This window comes from Bombus terrestris, chromosome 18, assembly GCF_910591885.1.
Source record: "Bombus terrestris chromosome 18, iyBomTerr1.2, whole genome shotgun sequence".
Taxonomy (NCBI): Eukaryota; Metazoa; Arthropoda; class Insecta; order Hymenoptera; family Apidae; genus Bombus; species Bombus terrestris.
Window position 1 is genome coordinate 1,933,795 of NC_063286.1, and position 26,533 is coordinate 1,960,327.

The 26,533-nt window shown below is 43.6% G+C and overlaps 1 protein-coding gene across 6 annotated transcripts in view; it reads left to right on the forward strand.

Annotated features, from left to right (window-relative positions):
- The window catches only part of LOC100644350, a 259,551-nt gene that overhangs the window by 124,548 nt on the left and 108,470 nt on the right, over nucleotides 1-26,533 (forward strand). For 5 of the 6 annotated variants that reach the window (XM_048414106.1, XM_048414107.1, XM_048414108.1 and 2 more), the window contains 2 exons: nucleotides 4,709-4,866; nucleotides 15,623-15,655. In XM_048414106.1, the coding sequence (XP_048270063.1) occupies nucleotides 4,779-4,866; nucleotides 15,623-15,655 (121 nt within the window). In that variant the 5' untranslated portion in view covers nucleotides 4,709-4,778. The remainder of the gene's footprint in view (nucleotides 1-4,708; nucleotides 4,867-15,622; nucleotides 15,656-26,533) is intronic. The other variant, XM_003402158.4, reaches the window with a different exon arrangement.

Consider the following 26,533-nt stretch of genomic DNA (forward strand, 5'->3'; position numbering starts at 1 on the left):
TGTGAATTTCGAGACCGGCCGAGCTTGAGCTTTGAAACGCGTTTGTCACTCGCAGCCAAGGTCCGTGTCGCGAGGGAAACCTAGACGTTCTACTTTTGGTCGATCGACGACGGATGATTCGACGAAGAAATCGTTTCCGGCGAGACGGGCGTCGCCAAGGGAGCACCGAAGTCTCGAGCGTCTTTGGCTGCGATCAAAATTCACCAGGAGCTCTTCACCGTAATTCACCGTGACGACTGGGAGGCCTGGCTCACGCGAAGAAAACCTGAGAAAATCATCGTCGAGGACGTGCTCCTCGGCAAAAAGCTCAAATGTCAGGCGAATCCTTTTGTTCGCATACGTGTGCAGATAGCGGCGCACGCCGGCGACACGGTGTGCTGCGGGTTCATTTGTGCCGTGACAAGAAAGCCGGAGGAAGAGAGCAACGTACAGCTCGTTCAATAAGACTGGTACTGTTTGCAGGTTCGCTGTTAGGAGGTAGTTTACAGAAAGAAATTCTTCCAAGATGATTTTGCGACCCTCGAACGTGCTCTCTATTGCTCTTAGATATTATGCTGCTATAATTGGGAAGAAGGCTAGGTGGACTCGCTTTTACAAGAAGTTAATTTTTTTTTAAGCAAAATTTTACTTATTATATATCTCCTATTAAATGAATTCTTACTAATTGGATTCATTTATCCGAACGTCAACTACTATTGTTACCCTGCGAATGTTTATGCACTTGTGGAAAATTTACACGCGCAATACGTGTAGATCGCATATAATCTACTAACATATGCAACATTTTCGAAGTGAGGTATTCGTAATGATGTCCAAAGAATGAGGCGACTCTGCATAAAAATGTAAATTTTCATAAAAAATCCGCAATCCATGTATTTGTGGCGGCACTCGACCTCGGAAATTTCCAACGGCTTCGCGGCACAAAGCGCTTTATCTTTAAAGCGCTAATAATAATAAATCTAATAATTAATGTACAATCGAAAACGCACGTGAGATTGATAATCCATTACAATCGATAGAGCATCTCTTCCAGTTCTCTGTAGCGTCTCTTATCCGGCCAAGTAATATATATGTACATTTCGATCGTATTTACGACTAGCAACGAGTGTTACGCCACGAGGCATACCATAGGCCGTGTCCGTAACCGTCGCTCGTGGTACTACAGCGTCGCAGACGGATCGTTTTATAGGACCGGCGAAATATATACAATGTAGCGATATAGCGGTATAGTTGTCATCAAGCAGCGAGTTCTAGAAAAGTCGATTCGCCTTCGGTCCGTTATTTCGTGTACACAAAGAAGCTGGTATACGTGATGATAGGCGCGAACGTGGCGGGGTCGTCTCCCAGAAAAGACAAAGAAAAAATCGAAGGGGCAATCAGTATCATTTGAGGATTCAAACGGAATGCATCGGAATGTTCTGACGAATAAAATTAAACTCGCTTAGTGTAAAGTAAAGTGTACATCGAGAGATCATAGTAAAGTCGTGTCGAATTATTGCAACAAACTAATTGTATTCATCGTTAAATCATTCGTGACGTTTTCACGACGATATTAAATATCGTTAAATATACGAGTTTATATTAACCCTGTTGATTCAGTGTTAAACTCATTTGAACTAGCTCTGTTATCTTAATCGAGACAGGGAAACGATTAATTCGCGGCGTCGATTATCAGAATTGTAGCGAGAATTTACGCTTCTCGCGTTTTCCTCGCGACCGCGTCTCTCCGCGGAACGGTCGTAACAACGAGTAAGGGGAAACGGAGGAAGGACTGGTTGGAAAAACAGTGTTTTGGCTGGAGGAATCCCTGGACGGTCCGTGAAACAGCCTGTAGCAAGAGGCAAGGAAAAAGAGAGGCAGGAATCGGACGATGGGGTGAGTCGGTGGTGAAGGCGGTCGCAGAGAACGAGAGAATTTAATTTCTCGGTAACATTACACCTTAGGAGCCTTATTCCAGCGGCTTTGTGCGCCTCCAGGGGTGGCACAGAGAGACACTCGATCGCAGGACTCCATTTGCGGTTTAGCATAATGGAAATCCAACGCGCCCTCGGGGCCAACTCTCTTCCTCTCTTTCCGCTTTCTGCAGTGTCGAGCTACGCTTCCCGGCCAAGCTCTGTCTTCCGCGGAAAAATAAATAAGTTGGAGCAAACACCGACGCCCGACGACGCTTGATCTGTCTCGTGGACTCTCGAGATTACGATGGTTTCTCCAGGCGCGTACAACGTTCGTCGATGAAGGGACGACGAGTGGTTCGCGAAATTAGGGTCAGGCAATCGTGGACCGTTTTCTTCTCCGTTTTCAAACAATTGCCCGTTATATTTGTATGAATGAGTTTTACGCGACGAGTTTAACGCGAGTGTAATAAAACGCCGTTATTCGTCGTGCTAAAACATTAAATAGAAAATTACAAAATTCCATCAGAGAGGTTTCTAAACCTTCGATACTGTCACTACATCGTGAATCAGAATTATTCGAAGCAGCCGATTCTTCTCATAATAGCACGGCATAACATCACGTTGTCTGCCGCGTCACTTCCTTCGTTTCAGCTCATCGTATACACACTATACAATCGCTATTATGTGTCTTTTATTATTACATCGTTATCCTTCTATTTTATTATTATCTATTTTTATCGATATCTAGTGTCCGACTAATAGAGTAAATTTTACCATAAGTAACATTTATTCCTATTGTCGGTTTCACGCACTTGTGATTTTGATGTTTACGAATTTCCTTTTTACGCGGTCTTCTAATAACAGACACGCGAGCTTCCTCCCTTCGTAACTGGCGCCGTTAAGGTCGACATTTTAATTTTAACAGCGACGAAGCCGCAATTGGCTCGGAGGGTCACTGTCGACGTTGCTCCCCGTTGCTGGAGCTTAATGACCCCTAATGATGAGTTAAAAATACCCGATCCCCGACCAAGATCGAGGCAGGTCGAGGCCGTGACGAATACAAGGGAAAGGTAACTGGTGAAAAATCTGCACGGTATCGTCGTCGCGGGCAATCACCGGAAATGGTATTCAGGATTGCGAGAACGGTTTGCCATTGAAATTTGCGTGAAATGCTACGTAATTTATGGAGTAATGTTCATTACGCGAAATAAACGATCGCAATCGTTGATCGAAACAGAACTTTATTATATTTTAATTCGAATGACGATAATAACGGAGAAATTGCAACAGACGATTACTCGTCGTCGAAATATAACAAACAACCAACGAATATTCCGAGTTAATTACTATTTAATTAATATGCAAATCACCGCGTGGCGAATCGGTCGTCTAGCAAGAGTTAACATTCGGTGCAGAAAGGAAAGAGAATTTTTATGTCAGATCGTAGGAACTTTATATTTTATTATTGCACCATTTCCAACTTCAACGTGATCAATTTATCGTCGCTGTATTATATCGCTGTATTATAGGGATCGTTAATTGGAGTTGGTTAGAGTGATTAGACCAAACTCCTAGCTTCTAAATGACGTATCCTTTAATTTTTTTCGGGGTTAGCTTGGGGAAACAGGAAGTTGTATGACAGATAGATAACACGCGAGGTAGGTCTATGCTACGAATGGTCCGCGTTCAAAGTGACGAAACGATTCATCGATCGGCGGAGAGAACAGGCTTTTTGATATTTCACGAAGAAACGAAGTATATCGATCGCGTTCGTTGGCCATTTATTGGCGACGATTGCCGGAATCTTCCTACGATACGCGCGCAGGTAAAAGCGGAATGCTTTATTCTGCATCGCGACCAAGATAACAAATTTTGACGCCTTAATGAACGCTGGATTAAATGTTCCGGCCTCATTAACTAGGCGGATCGACGCGAAAAGCGAAGAAAAAGAGCGGGCCGTCTCGCCCGTAGGATATTGCCGGCTGAAAAAGAATTACACGGGTAATCACCTTGCAGCCGGGATAATTGCAATTGACGAACGGCACAAAGGGTTAACTTTCGCTTTGTCGGCGTCGAGAAAGCACGGCGCATAATGCACTGAAATTTGTTTCGATAACTCGCTTCCATTACCAGGAAAATGGCTATGATGTACGCAAATGATGTACATGTACACATATGTAGATACATAGTTATGATTGTGGATTTGTTCGAAGAACAATTACAATCCCATTAGGGTAAAATAGTAGTTTAGATTGGTTGCGCAGCGAAATAAGAACAAAATAAACTAAAGATAGCATCTTTTATTTGGAACCGAGAATGATGATTGGCGTTCTATTTTATTCAATTTAGAATTTAATCAACACGTAGAAAGTTGATAAATTCGAAGAATGGTATCGACCGGTGTCGATTGAATAAAATAGGATCTCATTTTCGAAATCGCAGCTTTTAGAACCATCCGACGTATATTTCGCTCAATGCTTCGTAACAAAATCAAGAGGTAATGGTTTTATAACCATGATCGACGAGTTAAAGAGTATCAAATATTTATCATTTAATCTACTCTAGTAGTAGCCGTAATTTGGAATGTCTGACCTAATTTGCAATTACACGAACAATTGTTATCTTAATATCGTTTATCGGATAACATCGAATTATCTCTGTCTTAACACTTGGCCAAGTGTTTGCATCGTTATTGTTTGATTTTTCAGTAGATATACATCGGATCCGCTTAAACGACGCAACCAGTCGTCCGACCAATTCGTCGTCGACAATTTCTTATCATTCATCTTTCCCTTTCTTTCTTCTTTTTCCAGGGAGGCTGTGATGAGGGAAGCCGGTTAAAGGACCCTGTGTCGCGCAGGCGCCGGTAGGAGTACAGGAAAGATGCTGCCTTCCTCGAGAGCTTTATTAAGCCCGCTGCTGCTTCTAATCATCGCTGGAAGCACCGGTGCCTTCAGCTCCCGACAAGGAGGTAAGAAAACTCCGTTGGAAGATGTTTTGTCCTGAAAGGCAACAGCGATGGCGACGACGATGACGACGACGGGAACGAGGACGACAACGACGACGACAACGACGAGGACGTCGTCGCCGACGTCCCGCGTCCTTCGTCAATTTTCTGAAAGTTTCCCGGGTAAATCTGGTTAAGTCGTTGACCGAGTTTCCCCGTGGACCGGCGACTATCCTCGTTTCGACGAAGCAGTCGTCGTTCTCGTCTCGCTCGAATTCTAGCCGTTTAACCATCCCGGCGTCGTTGAACGTTTCGCAACCGTCCGACCGGTATACTTGGAACGAAGATCGAGAACCTGTTGGTTGGATGACGACCCAGTTAGTCTCGTTTTTAAATTATGCGAGGCAAAAGGACGACGATTGTCGAGCCAAGTTCTCAGAATAATGGACGTCTCCCGTTTCCTGTTGCGTTAACCCTAGGCGACGACCTCTTACCGCCCGATAAATATTCGCGCAACAAAGTTAAACGACCGTTAAAAGAACGACAATCCAAGTTTACCTTGCAAAACCATTCGTTTGTCATCGGTTTTGTTGTTGTTAAATTGCTCGTGCAAATATCAGTCGTGCATCGAATTTCGTTACGTGCTGTTTCCTCCGTCCGTTGTAACGCTTTTCTTTCATTTTTGTTTGTAGAGGAAAATTTCAACGACTTGTATGAAAGATTTCTAGAACGCGGAAGATCCACGCGGTTTCGCGAACGAAAATTTCGAAACGTGTAAAAGCGAGCTACATTTTAATTCGCTGTCGCCTACGCGAAGCTAAGTAGAATCCGGCGGACGCATAACCGTTTCATAACCGATTCGCAAGACAACGGTGGCGCAGACTTAATGCAAAGTGGCGCCCTTTCTCGGAATTACCGAGGGACGGACCTGCTGCTGAATTTACACGACCTTATTTCGGAAAAGCTCGCGCAACGCGTGCCTCCTCTCTGATAAAGTACATTAACGGAACGCGCGCGTGCTCCACGCACCGTTTCCATGCAACGTTACCGTGTTTTCTGCTATTCGCGATCCCTTTTCATCCGCTCCTTTTCCCGTTCGTTTTCTATTTCCTTTTGCCGCGCCTCTGTCTGACTTCTTCGTCGTGTCGCGTGACCGCTGTTATCCTCTGTCTCCCCAGTCGTTTGTCCGCGTTTCGCTTTGCTTACTCTCGCAGAGAGAACACCTCTTAGTGACCATTTCCTAGATTAAGGTCACCTGGAGAGCAAATAGTTGTTAGAGGTAGAAAGAGGAACTCGTAGTTCCGGCGAACGTTCAACTTCCGCTGTATGAACCCGTGTATGTGTGTATGTGTGGAAAACTACGCGCGAAACACCATCGCATTTCAGAGATACCGAAGAGATACGGCTTCTCTCGCGACCAGGCAACCGGGAATTTCTGCCACCTCCCTCTCCATGTAAACCTCATTGTTTTCCTTCTCTCTCTTCTTTGTACTCTATTCGCTTTCCTCGTTCTCTCTCCCTTTGTCGGTGTCAGCTTTCGAAATGAGGCTGAGATACGTTTTCTAGCATCACGAATACCCGTTTCTGCCCGGAGACAAATTCGGTCATGTTTGGATCTCCTCTCCGCTTAAAAGGATTTCCAATTCAGATTGATTCTGTCGGATCTCTTTGTTGTATTTATATAAAGAATGGGAAAATGTTTGTTACAATGGATGTCTATATCGTTAATGTTTGCACGACAGAAGAAAATTGATTATGCGATGGAACTGTATATGAAATTATTTCTGCAACTCTACCTATTTAGAATCGTGAGACTGTCTGGCAGCGTAGGTGGAATGAGTCGATGGAGATTTTTCTTCCGTTCTGTCCTACCGTTAGGCCAGCTAGCAGTGCAATAAAAGTACGGGTCACCGAGAGTGATGCTACCGCACTTACGTACCAAAGGTATTGCGCGCGTATATCGTGCATATCATCGTTGAAACAAATTTCATAATAGTATCGAACATCCTTTTGGAACGTCGAACGTCCTTCGAAATAAGTGCTTAAACTACGATTTAAAAAAGGATCTAAACTTCTCAATGAGAACTTTTATATTACGTTGCGGCTTTTCTCCTCGAGTATTCCATTCGGCGCAATGACCCTTGTAGTATCGTACACGAGCGATAAGCGTGTCTTTCGTTATATTTTCCTGTATCGGAACGAGCGGGAAGGAAACAGAGGAACAAGAAAATCGTGAGCAACCGGTGTACGTGTCCTTACAGTTAACTATCGCCCGAGCTCCCTCGGTGACAATTTTCACAATTTTCTTCACAATTTTCCCCGCATCTGAAAATATCTTTCAATCGCAACGTGCAATTCGTACCGTTGCCGGATTACAGCTGCGGCCGCTGCCTCGTCGTGATTTTATTTCCGCATGCGGCTCGCCCGAAAACGACGCCACTACCGTAACCCTTTAGACTCTACTAGGAGATGGCAGTTGCAGCCGCCCATTGACCCAGATCCCCGCCGGTGCACGAGCGGAATTTCGCGAAAAAATTCTCGCTCGGGCAAGACCTCGACCCCTTCGTGAATTAGGGTCGTTGAAAACGGTGGTAACGTTTTTCAGTCACGCTCGAAACCTTTTTCTTCGACTATAGTCGACTATAGTTGAGGAAAGTCGATGCTTGATCGACTCTAAATTTCCATCTGCGTTCCTCTCGCGACTCGACGTTAAGAAGGTTGGGCGATCGCCAGATATCCAATAGAGTAAAACGATCGGCCTAATCGTCGGGCAAATAACGTTATTAGAGATCTCTTGCACGATTGGACCGATATCATTGGCGAAATTTTATAAGTCACAAACCAAGAATTTGTTACTTTTTCTTTCTTACTTTCTTATTTTCTCGAAGCGATGGTAATAAGTTTGGTAAAGAAATGGAACGAAATTTTGCAATCAATGTTTGCAAATTATAAATCTTAAAGCGATCGCCAGTGAATTCAATCGCATACGTTTTACCTAAATCGTAAAACGAATTCTTACGTGGAAATTGTGTCCTTAGAGATCACCGTTCTATGTTTGAAAATACACATTATACGACGAGTAGACGATTTCAAGTATGTATATTTCAAGAACAAAGGGGGAGATTTTAGAAACAAAAGGGAAAGATTTTTACGAGCTAACAATAAGAGGTTGAGTGCCATCTGCGAGGTTGCAAGCTGTCCTCAGCGTCTAATATAGAACCGACAATGGATATACCAGGAATACTCGGTTCAGCGAGTCGTTGTTTCGAGAGCTAGTGGCACGATGACTCCTGTCGCGTAGTTGGGAGGTTTTCGTTTTCCTTTAATCCTGTTCACTTGTACTGCGTCTGCCAAATTGCACGAACGAAGACGCGAGCATTAACCCTTGCTACGCGATAGTATGCGCAAATGTAGTTGGAGCCAAAGATATTCGGGTAGTTTCTATTTGAAAAGAAAAAAAAGAGGAAAAATGTACAACGAACGTTAAGATCCAGTGAAAACAAAAACGAAATCTCGAAGCAGACTAGGAGGAACATTGCGTGGAAGAAGTTTCTAATTGATCCTTTAGATATGACTGTCGTTGGTTCGAGACATGAGAATGGTTTATCGATGGTTCTATTTGACGTTGTATTTAGCTTTGCAAATCTTCTTTCTATTTGGCACAGGAAATTTAGAAAAAATTTACCCGTACTCGAGGACTGAGAAAATCAACGAATCTCGCGAAATACGTCGCAGAGAGATAGTCAATGAGCCGAGTTCAATCCGGAAAAACCAGTTTAAATTGATTTTCTTTTTTTTTCCTTTTTTTTTTTTTTATAAATGCATGGATGATACTGCAGAATAAATTTCCATTCAGCGCTGGTTTCAGGGATGGTTGCTCGTTACGGTATTTTTGATCGGTTGATGATTGTTAAATTACACAGATAGATCGGTGATGGTCGAGAACCAGATACGATAATAAATAAAACCCAGGTTGAAAAGTTATTTACTCTTTTCATTTCGAATCCGTTTTCATCTTTTATGCGTTTTCATACTTTATTGGAAAAATCGGATTCTGCCCCCATAATTTTACCGTTGTACTAGAACGTTCAACTAATTGAATACTTATATCGCTGTCAATTTATTAAACTAATATATCACCGTAAATAGCTACCGCGTAATTCATATCGGAGTACATATAGTGCAGTTTAAGCTTCAAAAGTAAACTGAATTAATTACCCATTTCGTATTTAATATTGGTAGGCATCGCTTTTCACACAATAGATGGAACGAGAATAGATATTCTCGTGATCCACTCATCCTTTTTTTTTTTTTTGTATATATCTACTCGCTCTATTTATTTTCATACAGATTATAATATCGCGATACGTATCCGAAGAAAAAATAGTGTTTACGATCTTAGAGTACTCTTTAAGACGATTTTGCAGGAAATGTCGCTTATCACCAAACACATCCAAATTTTGTTGCCTTACAGTAAAATTCCGATACAGTAAAATACCGATTTCCCACTGAAGAAATGAAACGTCCCCGTCATCGTAACGAAAATGTCGTACAGGTATCTTACTGCTTGGAAAGCATCCAACGAAAGGAAAAATACGGCCGAAACGACGCGATGAATTGGCACGGGTCATAAAGCGATCCCTCTCGAAACGCAGCGTCTCCCTGTTTGAGTGCTAATCAACGTTCCCGTTTAATCCCGTTTAAACGTCATGTGCGGAACGGCTGAACGAGCGGTTTCGATTCATCGACTCGGGCCCTGATCGGGTCGCGGAGGCGGAGATCCCTTGAATTCCGGTCGAGCGTCGAAAAAGGGCGGGAAATGAAAACGCGCGGGAAAAGTAGACCGATGCCTGGCGACGCGTGCTAAACGGCAATAAGGCTGCGTTTCTGTTGATCGCGATACCGTTTGCGTATCGTAAATCCCGTATTATGCTGGCCGATTAAGGCAATTACCGAGAAACAGGATTGTGGAACGATGAACCTCGCGGATTGCTCTATCGTGCCGACATGCTCCACGCCATTTCGTGAAAATTTGTCGCGTTTGTCTGCTAAATTTCCACCGAGTGTAATAACGTTATGTACTTGAAAACGGTGTTTGAGTCTGCTATTAGATCACGTTTATGATATTATCGGGAATAGCGGGTTAGTTTTGAAAAACAGAATTCAACTCCGTTGACCAGCTCGGTGGCTAAATTTCATCGTCTTCGCTTTCATTCGCTATATTTTTTAATACGTTTAATCATCGCACAGTTTACATAAAATACGTAAAGTATTCGATGCTCGCGATAACGATGATCGAGCCGTCGCTGAACGAGGGTCAATAGTAGCTAATAGGGTTTATTAACCTCGGAATTTCCAAAGAATATATGCATGACGATGACCGGAGTTTAACGGTCCCTTGCGTTTGATGAGAACAAACAGCGGCAGCGTTGGGAATAGGCGAAGGTTTTCTCAGAGTCTGTTTACAAAATTCAGAGAAAATGTTTAAGTAGCGCTAGATCAAAGAATCCGACATCCAGAACGAACAGGTACCGATTGGAACGATTGATTCACGAGAACGAGTTTGCCCGATTTCGCTTCGAGATTCGTTTTGGTGACAAATAAAGTTTTTATCGAGTTATGGCGACGATAAAGCTTGCCAGTATCGACACTCGGGTGCATTTATTGGAAAGTTGTCGCGCGCGATGCGTGTTGCGATCGTGAAACGTATCAAGGTTTTTGATGTCTTGGTTCGGGGCCTTATTCGTGCGTTTGTTAAATAGAAGGCGCCCTACGAAATAGAGTTAACAACTATATGTACCGTTCAGAAACTACGTCAATCGATTTCATAAATCGAAGAGTTTACAACGAATAGATTTATGGAAATAAGTATAATACGTAATTTGTCCGGCGAGGATTGTACGTCAATCGCGCAGGTACTAATGAAATAAAGAAACTGATAAAAATTGGACTCGGTCACTTTATTGGTTCCGAGAGGCTGTTATTTTCGTAAAGTTTCTACCAGCGGCATACGTTACCATAGTCGTAATGCGTTAAACGCCAGCAGGTCGGAAATAAAATAGCGACAGGTTAGAAATACATCGACGAAAGTTTCCACGGTTCTAATCCGGACGATGCCTTGTCCGAAAGGCAAGACACAGTGCGAAACCGTTCTAAGCCGTGGGGACCAGCTTTTGTCAATTTAAACCGTTTAAGCTGCAAGAACTCGGAACGCGAAAGGCGACACAACGAAACGAGCCGAGGCTTGCAATTACCACGCTCGTTTACGTCGGCGTACGCTTTAATAAAGCGAAGTATAATCACGACGTACTGCGAGGTAAACCCGGCGAGGAACGAAAAAGAGAGAACGGAGGACGGACGTGTCGGGCCGAGTCACAGAAGTGGCCTCGTTCGAAAAGGATTCGTAATTAAGCGGAGTACGACGGTTGTCCACGCGTCACGACGCATCGTCCGCCGTTTGTTAGCGCTTTGATCTTGACTCGCGACGCGCGAGACGCACCCTGCTCGAGAGATCGCGTTTATTCCCCACGTAATTCCTTTTCGCGCTTATCGACCGACCACGGTTGAAAACGCGCCCGCTTAGCCGACAAATCTGGAAAATACTCAACCTCCGCGCAGCACCGGTTTCAAGTATCAAACAATCGATGTACTGTACCTGCCATCAATGTGCAATACAGCGTACGTATGTATATACGGTTTTATCCACTCTATCGACTAAAATTGGAAAAAGAAGTGTTTGTTTTGATGCCAATTTGATTCCTATGTTTAGACCTTTCGATTCTATTTTCATTATATTGCGTTCTCTATACACAATTTGTTTAGTAACTCGAAGGTGGAATTTTCATTTTCATTAGGCGTGATATCGTTCAGAAAGTCAGTAATACAGATTCACTGTCTTTGGACAAAACGTGATACGTAAGCGACGAACCGAGAAAACCAATAAAAACTGTATTGCGAAGTGTTATCGTTTGAAGTAATGGCAAAATTCTAAACGGTTTTATACGTGTATTAAATGTAATTATTATTTTTCCTTAACAAAGAAGAAAGACGCTCGAAATATCGAATCGATATTATTTGTTCCACGTGCTCTATGCAGTTTCTATAATTCCACTACATATATCTTGAACAAAGTTCGATTACAAAGTTATCCGTGTCGAATTTTAAAGTCCCGAGTGGCGAGAATAAAAAAGAGAAAAAGAAAACACAAAGTCGCTTCTGGCAACACGTCTCGAAGCGATCTCTAGCGATCTCACGGGCTACAGGGCTTTTTCTGCGTTTCGTTTTCGACTTCTTGTTCCTCGCTTCTCTGGTCCGCTCCTCCAACAACTTGCTGCCGCTGTTGGCGCAAGTGGCCGTCGGATAAAACTCGTCGAACTGAAGTCCCCGGACACGGTAACTTCTGGCGAGTAGTCTAGAGGAGCGATAAGGGTCGCGCGGCGTGAAAATTCCACAAGGCTGCGAGACGGCGCGCGAGCACCGTGCGTTTTCCCCTTTATGTTTTAGTTTCAGTCTGATAAATTGTTTACTCGTCCAAGGAAAGTTTCAAAGTGACCTCGCCATCCCCTTGTCTCTTGGCGACATCATAATGACCGGCGCGATGCTCTTTTTCTGCCGCGTCGGACAGCCGCGACCGTGTCGTTTGGTCGAGAAACTCCGTTCCAGTTTGCTCGAAAAAAAGAAGAAGAAATTTGCGGTGGAAAGTTTCCGCCGTGAAAGGCACCGTTAAGCAAATCCTCTGGTAGAACTGGGCCAATTTGCTGCGGTTATACGTAATACCCGTGCTTGTGGCTCGGACTGCCTTCGTAAGTATACCGTCTAGAAAACGAATACGAATAATGGAAAAGGGATCTGTCACTTTCCATTTACCGGTGCAAAGTTATCCATCGCAAGATTAGCTACGTTCAGATAGTGTGCAGCGAGAGGAGAAGACGAATAGGCGGATGAATGTGGGCTTTATCTTATTTCTCGTAGATACAGTACAATTATTTATAATCATAGCCGCGACTATCGGTCGAACGTTTCATACCTAAACTCACCCTGGCAAATAGGATCACATTATATTAGTAAGAGGCGACGGTAAGCGAGAAAGAGAAGTAGTTTGCCAACTATTTTCTAATCTTCGCAAAGTATTACTTTGTGCTCGTGGTACTCAACTATCGACACTCGCTAACGTTCGACAGAAATAAAAAGTGAGGCGCGTTGCTCGACTACAAAATCTAACGGAAAATTGGCGATTGGCAAAGAGGAAAATCGTGGCGAAACATTATGGGGGCAGTCGCGACTGCAAGGACGAAATATCGGGACGGAGAGAAATACAGAGGCCGACAGAATTAATATTTCATAGGTAGAAAAACAATAACGCGAATGGCAACGTGAACCCGGTCGGATCGAGCAGATTTAATTCCTTAAAAGCTAGTGCATTTCGAGATCCTGCTTTTACCCGGCATGTCGTGCATCCATTTGCTTTACGCGGGTACGCGAGAGGAGCCGTCGCGAATGAAAGATAACGAGAGGCAGAGCCGCGCAGGCCACGGAATAAATTTTCCTAATAAAAATTTGTCGGTCCACGCTTCACCAGCGCGGATCTAGCGCCGTCACGATTGTGAACGTTTCAAGAGAAAGTTGAAAAACCGTCGAGAAGCTCTTTGTTTAAAGAAACGAAGCGCGAATACCAACTGCTACTCTTTTCAGTCTCGTTCCTTTATTTTATTTAATTGATTTCGAATAAATATACTTTCGGACTATTGATAGCGCGCTCGCGCGTGCACACACACATGTTGATTAATTTTTCAATGCGCGTAATCGCGCCGTTAAAAAATTGAACAGATCCATCTTCTTTGGTGGTGAGTATAAATAATAAGTGTGATCATTTACGAGGCCGCCATGCGAATCGTTATTAATGGACTTTCAGTAAAAGCAACGCTCTTTTTATATCACCCTGATATAAATCGCTTCATTCCCACTATGAGGGCTATAAGCTATAAATAATTTGGTGGCCGAGGTTTTTCAACCCCCTCTACGTACGCTGGTTGGTAATCCTCCGTATTTAAGCTCTATCTATCGGGTCAATGAGAACGCATCGACTGGTGATTCTATCGCGAGCTCGAGCCAACGGTCGCGCAAATTTATTCCTTATCTGGACGCGCTACTCCAGGAATCGAGTAAAACGTGGCATCGATTAATTCGGATATTCCTTGCCTTTCTAGCGAAATCGCGAGGGAAACGAAATACTTGCAGAGTATTACCTCGTTAATAGACGTATGTTCTGCTGCTACGACTATTAACGACGTAGATATTCCGAGAATTGCCGGCTATTATCTCTGTTTCTAAATCCATGGACTTCAGGAATTTGATTAAAGTAATACAATATTCCTTAAATTATTCGTTAAAAATATTCTATCTAGTATTTGTACATTTTTCAAGACACGTTGATTGAAATATTTAAAGTTACCCGCGATATTTTTACCTCTTTAAGTAAGGTTATATCGAACAATCTGTTACAATTAGACGAAGAGAAAGAAAGACGAGGCAAAGAAAGTGGTAAAAAGAATTTCAGTTTTCCTGAATTTCAAGATGGTAACCAGGACATTTTAACTAGGAAAGATAGAATTGCGAAGTAAAGAATATAATCTTCCTATTTTGACGACTCACTGCTAACCGAGGCAATAACGAAAGTAGCTTTCGGGCGAGGATGACAGAGTTTCGCATGCCAGATCTCCGTCTGTCCAGTAGTCAGTCCGGTCGTGTCTACTGCACCACGGATAAAGGATCGCGGCGCGGCGCGTAAATAATAGAAAGAGTTGGTTGACAAAAATTCCTGGAAACTGCCGAAACGAGCGACGCTCTCGTTTCGGAGAGAAACGTGGCTGCGCACCAAGTTCTATAAAATGACACTGACCGTGGCGATGCACTCTGATGAAACGTACAATATACGTATACGTGTATAGATGCGTTCGGTGAAGAGAGATCACGCGGCAGAAACATTTAATTCTGTTTGCGGCGAGCGTAGAATAACGCTGGTGCCAGAATAGAAGATCGGAGACAAATGGTGGCGCGCATACTTAGCGAGCACTTGACTGTGACAAACTACTCGGCATATACACAGTGGGAGAGGACTCGGTGGAAACGTGGCCTCATACCGAAACCCGCAACTCGCGACAACGACAGAACCAACCGAACCCCGAACAGGGCGAAAGAGAAAGAGAGTGTAGCGTTGTTCGTAAATTGTGCTCCGCGGAATGTCGAGTCGTCGTCGGGCTTCCGCGCCGTGGTTTTAAACCCTTGCGGATTGCCAGGATGAGAACGAAGAGGAGAACGTGACGGCAACGTTCGACGACGACGACGACGACGACGACGACGACGACAACGACGGCCAATGCACCGGAGTAAATGAGAATTTTACTACTTCGATATTGCTGACGCTCGCTGACTATTTTTTTCTACCAGATTACTACTGTTATCTGATCACGGTTAGACGTTGATACATCGGACGATGGTCCTTAGGTTTTGTGTCGTACCTAATGTTTCATCCGAGTTTCAAAGATAGGGTTCTCTGTTTTGTCGTAACGAGAGAGCGCGGGTATTCCTGTGTTTATGACGAAATTGAAATATGCAAAATATATAATCTAGCCCTTGTAATATTTAGTAGATGAAATAAGTCTCTATCTATATTCCATTTATTTAGCCATATTCATAAAAATATAACTTTTTCTAAATAAACATCTATGTTTATCCATTTGAAGTTTATACTGAAGCGTATAATTATCTTTGTTTCAGGTAGGTGGACATTCACATCGAGTAACAATTACTTGGAGTAAGTAATCCAGATCTCGATTATCCATAAAAAGATAGATGCGACTATTTTTAAACATTTAGATTTACACGATGTTCTAATTTTCTCTGGAAGATTAATTATCGAATATTAAAAAAATCGAATCGTTCCGATTAGCGGCGATAATCATAGTCTAATGCTCGGCGATCACGGGCAGATCATTCGAAAGGCAAACAATTTCGCGGCGTGTTGCGCGTTTACATCGATGCCAGGCGCGGTAGGGAAAAGGAAGATGCGGACGGTTCATGAATATTCCACGGGACTCGACTGTTCTTTCGTGCTCGGCCATTTTTCAAACGGTCGAGACAAAGTATTCTGGTAGGATGCCAGGAACGATGGAAAGGAACCGAGCTACGTGCTTATCCTTCGAGGATCTCTGATTTCTCGCTCATTATCGACGTGTAGTTTGTTAGTCCCTTTGATTCCCTGTCTACAAGAGGAACGAAGATGAATTGCGAATTAGGATAGAACCGTATCTACCATTTTCGAGTGTAAAGGATGTTCGTTTGGAAGCGATTAGTCTGTCGAGAGAAAGCAGAAAATCTCCTTATCCCATTGGCAATCGGTTATCCATTTTTATTTCTACTTTAATAATTTTCTATATCGTTAAAACACGGTGGAGTTTTATTTTCTATCGCTTTTTATTTCTATTACTATCGCTGTATAACCCTTTCGTACAGGGTTTGGTTACGAATCTTTTGTGGGTGACAATGTTCCATTAATTACATCTGAAGGAGGATTGTAAGCGGATGAAGTCTGTCAGACCGGGATATCATGCAATTTATTTGCCATCTGTTGTAAATAAGAATACGAAACTAAAATTGTATGGAGAAATTTTAATTTTCAACTAGGATGCCCAGTTGTCCTAAGTTCTTTTCGTTCTTGGATAAATCAATCATAGTGCGGTAGTTTCGTTTCTATTCAATCTTCCGTGTTAAAATCCTCGATTTCCCATTTTTATCTCTTATCAAGTGCTATTGTAAATAATTACTCCTAAGGATTATTTGAAACCACTATTGTTATAGTGACTGCGTGTATCGGATTATCAAGATGAAAAGCTTAACAATCTCTATCGTTCGTCCGTTCCTGTAAAATCGAATTAGGGAAAAGGGTCTACTCAATATGAAACTAAATAAAACATCACAGAGATTCAAAAACAATTTACGATCCAATCTATAAGAATTATGCTTGACATGCCAGGCACAGTGGTTTTCGAAGCGACAAATGGAAGCAGAGTGAATCGCATGATGTTTTCAAGCAGAGGGATGCAGTCGATGAGTACCGGTGATTTTGTTTCACTGATGGCAATTTTCCACGAACGACAACGTTCGTTACATTTTCACGTTTTTGTTACGTTCTTCGTTACGTTTTCACAAAACGCGACGGGCTGTTATTCGTAATATCCTGAATGTTAAATTGAACATAGTGATCCGTTTCCTCCTTTGATTCGTTGAAAGATTTATGGAATAACGTTTAGAACGATTTGCATAGATCACAATTGAACAATCGTGTGTCAGAATTAACCGTTTCTATAATCGGAATTGTAATTTTATTATTATCGTGCGGGATATCACGCGAGTTTTACGGATTCGCTTCTAAACGATGTAGCATTCAATGGCCGAAGAGGGTTAATCGTTCGTTGGAAAAGCGTTGAAAAGCCGGTGACCGAATTAGTCGTTACACGTCATTAAGTATCAGAGTTGGCGCAGCAGCGATCGCGTACACAGCTACGCCTATCACAAAATACGTGTTTCACAAAGAAACAATGCTTGTTAAAGCTTTAAAGCCTAATAATCAAGGCAATTTGTTATAACGTTTCTCGATTACATGTTCAACCTGCACTTTACGAGAAATTAATCTTCGTTTCTAAAGAAATCTTTATCTTCGCTCAAAGAAATGATCAAGGATTCGGTATGTTAGAATTTCAAGCTTCGGCCAAAAAATTGAAAATTCAAATTCCAAGTTTATAGTTTTATGATTCTGATTAGCGGATAAGAAATTTTAGAACGAAACATTTCCGAAATTTCCGAAGATCTTTCAATTTACAGATTACATATTTCAGATTCAAGGTGGAAATTTGGAAATTTCTAATCGAAAAAATAAATACATATCGATTATTTCATGCTGCAAATTTGCAAGCTTTCAGAGCGAAAGGTTTGAAAATCGACGTGAATATTCTGTTTATTAAATCTAATTCGAATTTCGAGCGGCAATTTGCAGGAGCGCGGGACAACCGGTCGTTCGTTAATCGTTTGACAGACGGGGCTTCTGATTATTATTATATTTATCGCGCAGCTTGGCCGGACGACGAGTTTTTAATTCGCGCATCCGATTCGCCGGCATTGTGTTGGCCACGGCGCTGGCTCCGTGGTTGGGATTTTTGTTTTTGTTTCCCTTCCCCTGGTCACTCTCTTTGCCCTGCTATTTTTATGCACGGCCATTTAGCGAGGAAATTTGTCGGACGGTGAAATATCTCTTTTGTCCTGGCGGTGCGACAGGCGGCTCTCGATTATTTTGCCATCGCCCCGCCAGCGATGCTCGCACAACGAAAATCTCTCTGATCCGCGTCGCTCGGATCTCTCTTCCTTTCCGCGCTTTCCGCGTTTTCCGTTCGTCGCCTCGGCCACGCGTTTTTCCACGGCCCACTGAAAAACTCCGCTTGCCCGTTTCGGGAACGCGAGAGCGCGGCCGAGCCTCGCAGTTGCCTCTGTTTGCCCCGTGTTTTTCTCTGCGTAGGATCGGCTTTCCAATTAACTCGCGCCACTCCAATATAATATTCATTTTTGTCAATTAATATCGCCCCGCGTCAAAAATATTGTATCGATATCTTCTTATTATCCTTCTTTTAGAGAGATAAGCGTAGTTATTTCAAGAAGAGTGACACAGAGCTATATCGTAGCTCTGAATATCATAGCATAGAATAAGCTTCGACGTTAAAGTTTGCACGGAGCGATTCAATTTATGTGATATTAAGAGACACTATTAGGTTTTAATACTTAGGTAATAAAAGAATGAGAAGATATCGTGTACTTTAGGTAGCAGGAAAATATGCCGGAAAAGAGGAAATCCGTAGAGATATCGTGCTTAACTATTCGAACTTAACTCTTATCCTTTACTAATAATTATTACAAATAATTATTACAAATAACTGCTCTATCAATATTTCTTATCTGTTAACTAACCACGAAGCGGGTCTCGAATTCGATGGGAAAACGCCGGTTCTCTTAGTGGAGCGCGCTTAATTCCGCTGTTTATATTCGGCACGGTTGGCTCGTTTATTTATATTCATCCCTCTTAAGGCAGCGTTGTTGCAGCCGCTAATAAATTTATATCGATCGCAGGCCGGTCGAGGTCGTCGGAGGCCTCGGCAAAGGCGAGGCAAGTGGGAATTCGCAGGTTACAGGCAACGCTACGTTCCACGTGGCCGGATCAATCTAAATTCGCATTATTGCCGAGAAGCTAGCTGCGATACACCGTACGATCCGACACCTAATACGGGTAATTCCGGTTTATTAGGCCGAACCGCATTAGGTTTCCGGTTTATTAGCTCGGAACCGAGCCTCCGCGTCCATCGTTCTCAACGGGAGCTCGTTCTCGCGCTCTCGCGTTCATCGATTCGGCTACCTCCGCTTGCCGCGGCCGCGTTGTCCCGGTTTACTTCATTAATTCGACCGTTCTAGTTTCGAACGCCCTTCTCCGTCGTCTTCGCCTCCTCGTCGACTCCGCTTTCGCGGGCTCGAGTGCTCCTTTGAAACCGAGACAAATCGGATTCCGCGGCGGGACACCGGTAGTTGGTGAACTTTTGCAGCATCGCCTCACCGAGCACACGCGCTCTTTCCCGTTTCCTGTTAGGCTGCCGTGTCGCGGTATTTTCGCCATCAGGCGTATTTCGCCACATGCACGGTTTCGCGGCGCCATCGTCAGAGCGGCCGTGTTTATCGTTCGTGGCAAGCTTATACTGCTGCTGCGACCGTCTATAAACGAGTAAGAGGCAAAACCATAGAGCAAAGGAGTACGCGTTCCGTGTCGGTTATGTCGCGTTCCCATCCGACAGCGACAGTGTATTTAACGGCAGAATTTTCTTGTTCGAAGAACTTTGTACTTTATCTTTGCGTAAGTGTCGATAGAGATACTTTCATCGCTTTTACATACAGAGCATTTTTTTTCTTCAACTCCTCGGCCCAGCGAAGACTGGAATACATTATTTTATAGCGAAGGCCGAATGTTCTTACCTCTGTGTGATAATTGAATCTAGATAAGAGGTAAGATCATTCGTATTTTGATAATTTGATGCAGTTGTAATTTGAGATAAAAGTGATCTAGTTTTCGTTGACGCTACTAGAGACAAACTAGGTAAAAAACCGAATTACATGCAACAGCGTGTTTATGCTTCAAGGCAAGCTCTTTTCTTTTTTTCGTCTATCCTCGTTTTAGTCCGATGAATTTTTCAATTAACTCAAGGCGGCCGGTCGAAATCGAAGGCGAAGAAGCGCGATGGATCGGATATTAACCGGAAATCGAACGCGTCCGCCTTCACAGCAACAACATTTCCTTGGGATTTCTTATTTTAATTATTTTAGGGGTAACGTTCTTCTCGCGTGTAGACTCGTTCAATAGTTTCAACGAACACGAAACACAGCAGGATTGGTGTGCGTTCGACCGTGACAGAAGAACGGCATGTTGATTACACGTTGATGCATTGAAAGATGAGTTATCACGGCGGTGGTTGCATCTTGACGCTTAAATAAATGGACGTTGGCGGGCATAGCGAACCAAATTTTCGCTTAAAAATTATTGGAATTTATTTAACTTGGAGCTAGAACGAACGACGCGACTACGCGAATCCCTTATCCGAATTCCTTAACGCGATATAAGAAGGGGAAAAATTCAAAGTTAGAAAATCACAAGGTTTACCGTGAAACGGGTGCTCTGGTACAGCCAGCACGATACACGAAATAAGACGCGCGAGACGGCCGACTTTGAATTTTCCGTAGGACGGCCGACGATTCGGCGGAGCCTTTGATCGCAGAACGGAGACGTCCTTTCTTCTTCCAGAACAGCAGAGCGATTTAGGCCCTCGAGCGTTCCCGAAATTCCAGAAGGAATTGCTCGTCTCCCGTTCCTCCTTCTGCCTCGTTTCTTCCCGGTAACTCATAACGAAATGACAGAGTGACTCGTCACCAGCGATTCTCCTCTTCTCCCTTTACCGCTCAGTTCGCCTTTCTGCCTCCTTATTTCGCTCTCGTTTCGTTCTTCGCCTGCTCTCTCCCTCTCTCTCGTTTTCTCCTCGATCGAGAGGAACCTAATGCTCGAAACGCGGCGCAAGTCTCAAGAATCGTACAAAGGCGTCGCCGTTGAGAGAACGATTCTTCGCTCGGGCCGCAATTTACGTCGCGACAAGTAATTGCGAACGGCCGAACAACTTGGTATCGATGTCTAGCTACTGGTCTTCGTTGGAGAAAGTACTTAGATGGTCGGATCACCGTGGCGCACATTTATTCGCATTGCTCGCGCGCTTTTCCGCTCTTCGATAGCTGCGAACTCACGATCGCGCCAAGTCCAAGGCAACTCATAAGCCACCGAAATCCTTCGCCTTGTCAGCTTTGTCAGTTTCGTTCACCTAGAAATCCAGCGATATTTCTCGCCGGTTGAAGGCTGCCCGACCCAAGTTACGCCGTCGAGCGAGATCGACAAATTGCAACGAATTGTGCAACTCCGTTTCGAGGAAGGAGCAACCGGTCGGCCCGAGTTTCTTAAGCGCAACGAATTTGCTCGGCTAAACAAACTTTCGACGAGCGAGTGCTTTAAAACTGTGCGACTAACGTTTTTTCCATGTCCGTGTATTTCTTTAACGATGATGCGCTCTCATTTGTTTTCCTTTCGAAAATGATGTTTTATTGATTCTTCTCACAGAGGTTACACAGCAATTCGATTTCCAAGGATTAATTTGGTCAACGATCAAACGGATTATATTTGCTTTCTAGCCGCAATATTCGAAATTAAAACAATTACATCGTTTCTTCTGTCGGTGCGAGCTTTTAAAATCGATTTACGACAGCGGTGTTTCTTTTATGCAAATCTTTCCGTTCACATTTAATTTGACGTAGGATATATTTAACCGTTATCCGACCCTCCTCAAAATAAGAATGGTGACACGCGATTAATTCCGTTTTCCAAGCAGTCGGTGAACGTCCCGCTCCCGTTCACTAAATTTACCAAACGTTCGTCTTCCTTTCGTCGTGTTTTTTCGGACAGCCGGTATTTTTAGCCTTGGTAACAATAACCAGCGTTGACCGTTTTTCGTTTAGGGGACCTTAATCTTAAACGTCAAACCGTGTTTAAAATACCACGCGGGATTTATTCTCGGGAATGTTCATTTCTCTGTTTGAGTCGCTCCACCAATGGTAATGTTATATATAATTTAAATCCTTAGTCACCGTATTTTCTTCTTTTTCTCTGAGCGTTAGTGAGCGTTAGAACGGTTGTTCTTGCTGCTGCTGAAAGCTTGTTATTCTTTGTCAATTAGGCTAAACCTACCGCAAACCTTGGAAGAAAAGTCACGTTTCAAAGAGAGGAAATAGCTTAAAAGAGTCTGTACATGAAATAGATCTTCAGCCAATGTAATCTTCCCCTTCTGTTTCTCAATGTCCCATTTCTCCATTACTCTTTGCTCTTTATTTCCATTGTCGGTAGTTGCTACCTCGTACGAACGCTGCTTTTGAGCACTTTGGTCCTGCCACCCCTTAACAACCGTAACTCTCTGCCTGCTTCGAAACAACATCCCATTTTTCGTTCTACTTAAAACTCGCGTACGTGCGCCGTCTACGTTCGGTTCGGGTAACCAACATTGTACTTTTTTCTCTTTGCGTTTCCTCGTCGCGTACAAACGCGAAAATTGCACGAGACGCTGGTACGCCGTAAAAGTCCGCAAAAGTAAATGCCGCGAGTCGTTCTCGAATTGCGAAATCACGACCCTCTGGTGCACATTTTGTTGATGTGAAAAACGTTGAAAAATCACGAATCGAATACCGATGAGATACCTAAGATAGAAACTCGCTTTTGAAACGAGATCGACGTAAGAGAATAAAGGAAGTAGCGATGATTATATTTAGCTAATCGCCTGGATGCAGTAAAATCTGGCACTCGAACGTTACGATAGCGAGGTTTTGCGATTATTGGACAATCTGTAGGACGCGTTTACAACACAGTCAAGTACAAAAGCTACTAAAGTTCGGAACAAGAACGTTAACCGGGAAAGGAATATCGCGATGGCGCCCAGGCGAACGAGATAGTCGGGGCCGAAATGGCCCCTTCGTGGCGAAATCGGAACAAGATGGTCGAACATATCTCCACCGGTTAACAGGAGGAGGCGAGCTGGTCGTTTTGGTAGCTTTAAGAGACTCGAGACTCGAGACTTACAGAGACTCGAGTATTCGTCGCCGCGGCGCTTCGCCCCTTGCTATTTTTGGCCGCCAAAAACAATGCGATTTATCGTATCGTCAGGCGCCGAGACACGTTTCGAATTCTCAGACGCGTCTTTTTCTCTTCCGTGCATCTTGCTTTTACCGTTGGAATTTGGCATAAGCAAGGATCGGCGATAAATCGTATTTTTCGTTTCAACGTTGTTAGAAATGAACGTGACGTTTACAAACGATCGATCGATAGATTATTCGCAGATTCCTTGTCTTTTTTTTCTTTTTTTTTCTTTTGAACAGGAAGAATCTTTGTCCTAGTTTATACCGCTTGTTTGTATTTGGTACACAGAGAGGAATGGAATTAGCCGAATGACTAACTGAGAATTGTAGTTTACCAGGAGATTGCTCTAATCGCCTGAGTTATGGGCATTGCTTGCTCACGAGGGATTCTTTCTCCCTGGGCCTAATAATCCAAACAATCGCCGCCTACGAATGCCTCTAGTTTTCTCAACTAAGATTTATCGACGTCGAGGGAGCGAAAGAAGGAAAAGTTTCGAAAGAATGTAACCAGATGATACGAATGGAAAACAAAATTCGGCCTATGGAACGGTTAGAGCACGGAAGATTCTGCGATCGTTTCTCGCGCAAGAGAACAGTTTATGTATCGACGGTGCGAGAGGATTGAAACATTCACGGACGGCGCAAGAATCACGAGGTGGTCGGGCGTTATCGGGAGGCTATCTGGAAATTCGAACACGGCCGGTGAATATTTCAATCGAATACCGAATATCCTTCGCCTCGATTTACCGTGTACGCGTTCCTGAAGGAATTTTAAAAATTCAGAGGACGTGCCGCCCCGCTGGGGCCGCTGCGGGGAAGGGGCGGCAGAGCTCGTCGCTTTTCAAGCTGCCCTCTCGACCGGGTCTCGAGTATCGATTCGACGAGGGCGCCGGTGGCAACGAGCGCTTTAATTAGGCTGTTACGTGATCAACGATGAAGAACATGCGAAGATGCCTGCTTAAAACGCGAAACCAAGTTTCACTGTCGAAGCGCCAGCCAGCCACTTGCCAGTCGTGCGCTCTCATACTCTTCGTTTACAAACGGTCTAGCTTAAATTGCCGAATCGCGCCAACTTTCAGCCAAAGATTTTCTTACTATGCCGACCGTGTTTCACGGTTTACCGATGATACTCAACTTACGTATCTACATAATCGTGCGTTTGATGAGCGCTTTCATTGCAATTCCCTTTTCTTATTTACGTTGATTTTGTTTGTACGTATTTTCCCATTGACTTTTATTATATCTTTGAATACAAATTACGCGTATTTATCGTTACGTTATCGTTACGGAAAATGGGGAAACTTGGAATAAAGCGAATCTCTGTTTAATCTGATCGTCCTATAGAGCGGTTCGATCGAATTCATCGTCGCAATAAGATATAACAAAATGAGTGATAAGCTGTGCATCTGGCTCGTAAGCGTACGTCGGAGATGGATAATTCAGAGGAAGGGAGCGTTTCTGATCGATGCATGGTTCGAACGCGAGACTTCACGGCGGAGATTGCGTTGTTAGCGTTGTTCCAAGACGGACGATCGTGTTTTTCACGGTGGTCCACATGCGGAGTCTGGGCTACCGGCTAGAAAGACGTACGACGTGGGTCGAGCAGGACTATACGGGCGTCCGCGCCTCTCCCAGTCACTATTATTAGTCCTAATAGACCGTATGTCACAGGGAATACCTCGCCGCGCTGCTCTCTTGTTCGCGGTGCCGCCCGGAACGACCGTTTTAAGGAGGAGGACTGCCAGAGAAATAACTACGCTCCGGGCTCTAATAAATCGGGCCGCGAGCACCCTCCGTGAAATACCGATGAAACGCCGTAAACTTAAAGACGCGCACGGAGATTCCAAAGAATTTAACCTGTTCGTTCTCGAAATGTAATCTTGAATTAGGCATTAAGAATTTTTAATAGTTGGAGGCTGTCGCAGATGAAATTTCGCACCTCGTGCGAATTTTCTTTTAATGGACCAGTGAATGAGCGCAATGGCAATGTTACTATTTGTTGCCATAATATTGTTATAATGTTGCTATAATGTTGCTATAATTTTGCACACACCTGGTAAGGAAAAAGTATTATAATGGGAAATTATAAAATTCCATTTGATTAATTTTGCTCAACTTTTTAATTAATAAAGGCTATGGTGCGATAAATTTTCACCTGTGATAATCTCTAGAGATTAATGTAATCTAGAATTAGAAATCGACAGTTATTAATTTAATAATATCATTTTGCGAAGATTGATACGTATACATAGGCAACAACTATTCTATTGTATCTTGGAGATATTTACATAGATCGTAGGGGATAGGCCGCGAAATATTTCGTTAAAGTGCCGTGTCGCGTTAACGTCGATCGAGGTTTCTCAACGTATTCCTAACTCCATTAAAGCGTCTCGGTGTTCTTTGAAAGTGCTTTGCATAAAGTAGAAGTCGTCCCTCGTAATGATGATCGGCATTACCAAGCGTCCTACCAAGAATTTCGTCAAGTTATATTTGATTTAATTAGCGGATATGAGGTTATAAATCGTGGAAACGAGAAACGTCGGCCTTAATAAGTGCCTGTATTAAGTAAGTGCCACGGTATTATTCAGCGTCCTTTCTTCGCTCCGTGAACCGTGAGACAATGCCCGGGAAATCGTTTGTAAAGTAAATTCCATGTAAAATAGAAGCGTTCGGTCCTCGTCATATTTGCCGATCTACGATCGACTGGTCGAATAATCGCGCGAAACGCGATTAAACCTTGAAAACGATCGAACGCGAGATTTTACTTATCTTGCCTTATATTTAAATCTGCCACAATCGCTTAGAAAATCAGCGAGAGATCGTTTTACAGAGAAACGACATGGATAAAGCGCAAGACGCTTCGAGGGGCGAATAAAAGCGTGTGTTTAATACTATCGAGATTATCGACGTACGTAATCGATCCCCGACTTTAATAAGAAAAACCTCGATATCCCCGAGTATTGACTCCTACTTTCCATTATCCTCGTAGGTCGGGCTCGCAAATCACGATTTAAATTATTCCCGCGTATCATTACTCCGGTAGGAGCGGAGCGCCATTGCAATTTCTCACGTCTTCGGATTAGCGTAGGTGCCACGCCCGGCCAAGTCGAATCTTCTCGGGCAAAACACAATTATTAATCTTGAAGCGACCAGACCGCGACATCTCCGTCGCGAATCTCGTATCCGGCACGTTCTCGTTGCTACTCTCCTCCCTTCCGTCCCTCGCACCAGCGATTCGTCATCGAAACCAGCTCTTCTCGAACTCGTGATAATTCCGAAACGGCGTCGGCGTCGTTGGTGTCGGTCTAGGTGTCGCGACTGGCCCCGCGTACCGGCGGAACGTCGTCGTGGACACACCGCGAATCCGACATTATCGTTGCATGAT